The sequence below is a fragment of the Myotis davidii genome, unplaced genomic scaffold (assembly GCF_000327345.1).
Source record: "Myotis davidii unplaced genomic scaffold, ASM32734v1 scaffold1335, whole genome shotgun sequence".
Lineage (NCBI taxonomy): Eukaryota > Metazoa > Chordata > Mammalia > Chiroptera > Vespertilionidae > Myotis > Myotis davidii.
This window is the reverse complement of record NW_006290669.1, coordinates 385,374-392,052: the sequence shown is the minus strand read 5'-3', so window position 1 is coordinate 392,052 and position 6,679 is coordinate 385,374. Positions and strand designations below refer to the sequence as shown.

General features: G+C 46.9%; 1 protein-coding gene across 1 annotated transcript in view; it reads right to left on the bottom strand.

The window, feature by feature from the left end:
* ABCA4 (ATP binding cassette subfamily A member 4) overlaps nucleotides 1-6,679 on the bottom strand; it is a 121,655-nt gene that overhangs the window by 32,815 nt on the left and 82,161 nt on the right. Inside the window, 4 exon segments of the mRNA XM_015563861.1 lie at nucleotides 2,197-2,245; nucleotides 2,586-2,791; nucleotides 5,494-5,578; nucleotides 6,607-6,679. Of these exon segments, the coding sequence (XP_015419347.1) occupies nucleotides 2,197-2,245; nucleotides 2,586-2,791; nucleotides 5,494-5,578; nucleotides 6,607-6,679 (413 nt within the window).

Here is a 6,679-nt window from a genome sequence, read left to right as displayed (position 1 = left end):
CAGAGGGTGGAGGACCTCTGGTTGGTCCCTGGATGCTTTTTTAACCCACCTATTATACCTCAGAACAAGGGCAGCTGCAGAGGAGCTGGGTCAGCTCAGTCATCCTTTCAGCCAGCATTCTCCAGCACCTGCGATGCAACAGGCCTGGCTACTCAGGGGAAAGAACGTCTCCAGGCTCATTGACTACAGGGCGCCAGAGTCCTAGTTGCCTGGACTCTTTCCTCCTGATTGGGGCTCACATTTGATGTCTGCTGTGGCCGGCCCCCCTTCTGGATGCCTGCTGCTTCTCTTCATGTCTATCCCTGATCCCCATCCAGCCTGAGCCTACTCTCCCAGCCAGAGCAAAGTTCATTATTAGAATCCCAGTTTGTCCCTGGCTCTGCTGCCCTCTGGTGGTAACTGGCTGTGAGCCACCCCTTCAGCAGTGGCATTGACCCCTCTTGGTACCACGAAACGTGTGAGTTCAAGGTACAGCTACTGATTCCTTCAGACTTTTAGACCAGATCTGAAAATGTCCTCTACGCCTGAGTAAATGCAAAACAAATGCATTTAACCATCTGAAAAATGGGAGGTAGTGAGAGTTTGGCCTTGGGAGTTCTAGATTGAAAGCTACAACTAGAAAACTAGACTCAGAAGCCTGTGTGACTTTAGGCAAATCATCCAACCTGTGTGAGCTCAGTTTCTCCCAGGTAGGGCTAATCCCTGCCTTACCCATCTCATGAGATTACAGTGACAATCAAATAAAACAATGGGTGTTAACTGCTTTCTAAACTGTAGAGGGCTCACAAGTTTGAGGTAAGAGATGATTTATAAATGTTGAGATTAGAGTGTCTAAATATTAATCAGAAATTGCATACCATGTTAAGACTTGGCATGTATTAACTCACTGAATTCTCTCAACAACACTAAAAGGTTGATACTATTATTGTTCCCATTTTGCAGATGACAAAACTGAGGGACAAAGAGGCTAAGTATTTAACCAAAGCCACTCAGCAACGTTTGAAGCTCAGGTTTGGTGTTTGGTCCACCGCATTCTAGAGGCTACAGTCTTAACCTCTATCCTTGACTACCTCTTTGGAACTTTCCATTCTATGCCCAGGCTGGCCAGTCTTCTGATGTGTAATTTATTCTCTAATTAGTAAGAAGGATTATTCTCTGCAGGTAAAAGACCCCAGCTCTGGAATCTAGCACAGATCTACCTGGGTCATGAAACATATTTGGGCTGTAAAATTTGACCATTGGAAGTTCTGAGCATAGCTGACAAATAAACTTCTGGGATCTATTGTGAAGCAAGATGAAAACCATATTATCTTAAGAGCTGGCCCCAGAAACCCCACAGGGAGAAAACAGTTTTTGTTCAGAAAAACGCCATGAAATGCCACACTGGACAGAAGGAGGTAAGCAGTGGCAGGAGCCCAAGGCAGCAAAGGAGAATTGACACACAGCTTCTGAGGAGAGAGGAAAATGAATGGGACAGAGGAGCCAGGGAGAAGGTTTTATCAGTGTGGGCGAATGCCTATTGTTCTTTGTTCTATCTAAAGTAGCCTGTGTTGTGGCAGGTAACCCCTCCTGCATGTCCATCTCCCACCCCCACCCTACACAGTAACGTCTACTGTACTCATGAATGCTTTGTGTGGCTTAGGGGTTTTGGTGGAAATCACAGAAGGGGCTAGATGGCCCCGAGGCTCACAAATGTAGAAGAGAGACCCCCAGAATCGACAGAAATGATGGTCCCCACAGTTTCAAATTTCCACAGGGTGCTAAGTGAGGGTTCAAAATATCTTGGTCTCAAAGGGGCCAGGAGACCTTAGCTGGCATCTGGGTTGTATTTACTGTCACCGTTATCTCTAAGGACTCGGCAGGCTATCACTCATGCAGACAGGAGCGGATCAGAGGCCTGGTGGAGATAAGAGGAGGATAGTGACCTGGCAGGAACAGAGACCTGGCGGGGGGTGAGCAGCTCAGGTACAGAAGCTGATTCATCCAGCGTTCCCACCCACACCTAACTCCATCTGCTCTTTCTTTGTCCTTCAAAGGAACCAAGAATGCCAAATGCCTGTTATTTGGATGCCAGATAAATACTGTGGAGGAGTGTTTGCCTGCTTTGTTGTTTCATGAGTTTTTCCTTAGATTCTCAAGAGGGAGCTTAGGGGAGGGGTATGGTGAGGGGGAAAGCCACAAACTCCAGCACTGTACCAGCGAACAGAGGTCCTGAATCAGAGTCCTCCGTGACCTTCAGAAATATCTGTCAAGGGGAAAAAAGAGAGAATTTGGTTTAGATATTCCCACTCTCAGAAAAATCTAAGCCAAACATAATTTTGTTGGGGACTGCTTCATAATGGGAAGAAAATACATTCTGACTCTTTATCTGAAAACATGGTCTTCTATAAACACAAAAGGGTATGCACACAGTGACCACAATTACATAAAACGTGTGTGCATATGGACAAAGGCAGGAGGAAGTAAGCCAAAGAATGAAGATAGATGTTATGCTGGGGTGGGGACTTACAACTTTTTGCCTTTACAAAACTTCCCTCTAGTGTGAGACTTTTGCATATCTTTGGTATCTGTAACCTCTGCCTTACCTCTTCCAGGGGAGTGTCAGAAATACCAAAACTGCTGAGCCCCAGGTCAGCCAGCGTCTCCTCCAGCTCTCTGAAAAGGCTGGCATATGCCCTCTGCTTGAAATTCTTATTAGGAAGAAGGAAGATCAGTTCTTGACCAATGCATTCCACCAGCTTGGCCTCTGGAACATGGTGGTGAACCACCTCCATCAGCTCGTTCATGTCCCCTAGGACAAGAAAGAAACGGAGGCCAACTGTTCTCTAGAACTAGGAAGACCATGCGCTTGCCTGGGTCCCCTCCTTCCTTCCCGTTTGAGGAAAGAGCATCTTGCTCCTGGGGAGTGACTCTTTTAGAGGAGTAACGCGCTTTCATGTCAGTTTTTAGCTTAGCTGGCCCCGTGATGGGCACTAAGAGGGAGAGGGAGGTGGGAAAAGTGTTCTCGCTAACTAGCTGCGCCCCTCTGGGAGGTCATGCAATGTCTCCGGGTCAATGTTCCCCTTTGTTCAAGAGAATGTTCTGTCCCTCACAAGTTAGGTAACATTGGGCAGGTCAAATCCTAGTCTCTTCATCTGTGAAAAGGGGAAAGTAATGGCATCAACTTAATCGTTGTTTGTGAGGACCGGATGAGCTGATTCATATACATGAGAAACTCAGACCACGCGCTTGGTGCGCAGATGAGCGGTAGTGGCTGTTGGTATCATGAACATCACCTCTGTTGTCCATTCTTATTCCCCACAAGCCTGAGGGTTCAGTCAAAGGTGCTTTCATTTTCCTGGTCTGGCTCAAGCTCTAGGGGACTTGCCCCGGATGCATCCCTAGACTTGGTGACTGAGTGGGTGAGAACTACCCTTTTTAATTCACACACCCGTGCTGCTCTAACTTCCCAAGCAATCCCAGTTCCCTTGGGATTGCACCTGCCTCCTCGAACAAAACAAAGCCTAATACCTAGCTCACAGCAGATGCAGGAAGGGGTTGGGATGCTGTGGCGATGGATGGGGGGATGGAGCCTGGGGTGTGTGGGGAAGTGTCCAGTATCAAGTATTGAGCTTATATCCTCATACAATAGGAACTGAATTTTATGCACAAGCATACATTTTATGTGCAACCCTGGGAGGTCATGCCATGTCCCCAGGTCAATTTTCCCCTTTGTTCAGTAGAATGTCCTCTCTAATTGTAAAATGTTTAAAGCAGTCATTTGAAGAGGCAGTCCCCAGCCCATTGTCATGAGAGGTAGGTCAAAGGTAAAGGGATTCAGGGGACTCAGACCCAGCTCTCTGTGCATTTCCCCTAGCAGTCCTCTCAGGTCAGGATACCCAGATTGAAGGGGAACATGTGGTAAGTAGAAAACTTTGTTTTTTATTCTTTTTTCTTTGTTTTAGAAATGACCTACTTGGAGGGATTGCATGGCTTTTAACCCAAATCCTCCTGCCTAGCTGGCTGAAAAGCTTGTTTTATGTCAAATCTTCACATTGAACTCAATTGTCTCTAGTTCAGGGATGACTTCATTCAGAGGCTGGAGGCTCCTGGCCTGAGGAAGCAGCTTTGCCCTAAAGCTCTCCAGAGGTCACGCTCATTGTTCTCTCAGGAAGGAAGTCCAACCTGAAGCTGCGGATTCCCAGGGATTGAATCTCCGAAGTGTGTCAGCCTTTCCAGAGTGGTCCTTAGGGGCGCAGGGAGGTCTGGGAGCGAGTGCGTGGTGCAGGGGTGTGGACTAGGGATTAAAATGACTTCTGCTCTGATTCCGGGCATAACTACTTATTGTGCTCCTCACCATGCACAGCATCCCTATTCTAGTAAAACAAAATAAATCTTTATTTAGAAATCAAGGAATATTTTTAAACACCCCCCAGGCAGCAGGCTCTCTTTCCAACCTGATTATGGTGCACCACAGTAATTAGTATTCATTTTCAAAAAAAATCAATTTCTTGCCCAAGATTCCTCCTGGGAGGCAACCTCAGAAAGCAGGAGGAACCCACAGCAAAGCCGGCGAGGAAACAGACAAATGTCACCCTAAAAGGATGCGTCATGGTCACCACAGGTTCTGTCAGTGCAAAGAGAGGGTGAGAACGTGAATATGATGAGACTCTGGGCATTTCCCTCCAATTTCAAGCATAGTACAGAGGTATTGTCCAGTTTTCTTGTTTCACCAAATGTTAGTCTGTAAATTCTCAGATTGAGAAAAAAATGTGGTAAGTAGAAAACTTTGTTTTTAATTTGATTGAACAGATACTTTCCCCCTTTCTTAACCTGGGTCAGTCCATAGGTTTAGGGATATGGGGTGTGTGGATTCCATTTGCAAAGACACCCCAGGGGAGGGATGGGAGGTGGGCATTAATGAAAAAATGAAAAGGGTGGTTGGCAAACTGCTTCTACAGTGGCTGACTGCCTCTCTTCTATAGCACCCTTGAGGCGGGGTGCCTCTTAACCAGGTTTAATGCATCCCAACCCAAGGAACAATTGCTGTAAAATGGGCCAATTCAGGGGAAAGTCAGGAATGTCGCGGGGATGTGCAATAGTCCATAGATACTGTATCTGACTCTCCGGAAAAGTTCAGGTGGTTCTACCAGAGTGGAAGCTGCATCTGTAAAAGCCCATCTCTCCGGGCGCTCAGGCCTGTGGCCTGGAGTCAGGGTAGGAGGAACCCAGGAATGGAGGCTCCGTTATGGTCAAGGACAAGGAGTGAACAAAGGCTGATTCCTCATTAAAGGGAGAGGGCCCACAGGTACACGACTTTTCAAACCCTTCTGGGAATGGAGGAGGAGAAGGAAGTTCAAAGAAAAACATGAGCAATTGCATGCCATGGACTTGAGGAGCACACTGAATATTCTCTTCACACCCATTAAAATGGATAACAGCAGGAGACACACCCAACAATACTGAGAAACGATCGCCAGACAAGAACCAAGATATGCCTGCCCCCGTCCTCACCATCCAAGACTTGTTCTGGAGTTATCTCATCTGCATGGGCTGGACACCTGATGGAGAAACCCTTGGATGCACAGCCGCAGGTCCCCTACAACAGACGGACACCGGTCACTTCAATGATAGCATCTCTCTGACGTGGACTGTTGTCACCACCATGCCTGATTTGTTTCTCACCACCAAGCGTGGTCAACACATTTTTCTTCATGGGTTTAATCTATTACTTCATCTGAGCATTTTGAAGGTGTGGCTATTTGATCTTATCCTGTGACTCAGGCACAGAGAGTAGCAGAGCCTCGAAGGATCCCTTGGCTTGTCATTACGTATGTGACAGCAGAAGTCTGACTGTGCTCCTCCCTCCCATGGGTGCCCGCTGGGCTGTGGAAATACACCCAGGACAGGAAAACCCAGAAGCAGCCAGACACTTAAGCGACAGGGGCCAGAGGCATCAATAATGCTACAGTATACCAAGTGTGACAGCCTGAGTGTTGTTCATAATACTTTATCTCATTTATCTTCACCACATCCCGAGGACGCAGAATCAGAGAGCATTGGTTTCATTTTCTGTACTTGGTAAAAAAAAAAAACACAACAATGACAAGGAATTAAGTCATTTGCTGGGATGACACCTCTTGTCTACCTTGCAGCCCAGACCTGAACCTGGGTCTCCTGACATACTAAGGCGGCATCTGCTGGGTGGCATTTCTTGGCTTCCTTATTGTTAGGTTAAGTCCCCAAGGAAGCCTTAGCTTTTACTTACCAGCAGAATTAGAGTTTAATTAGGGGACATGAATGTTGCGATGAAAAAAGAAATGTTGGCATCAAACAACTACTCTCCTTAAAACAGTAAATCCTTGCAAAATAAGACCTACTTTGTATGTTTCACCACACGTGTCATTTAGAATTCTGGAATATAAGAATTTGGGTCATTTAAAACTAGTTGTTTCGTTTGGGGTAAAGCATCTCTGTGGGAGGGTTCGCAATGTCAGTTCATCAAAGTCTACAGGTGGTTCCAGAAACATAGGGCTGTCCTGAGGGCTGGAGCCTGGTTTGAGTGGAAATGCCCAGGAAGTGCATCCCTGCTCACCCGGACGGCTCGTGCCCTGTGCAGACACACACCTCGCAGCCTGTTCTCTGGCTCTGGACGCTTTTCATCTTGCGCACCAAGGTCAGGTAGAAGCCTGTGAGCAGT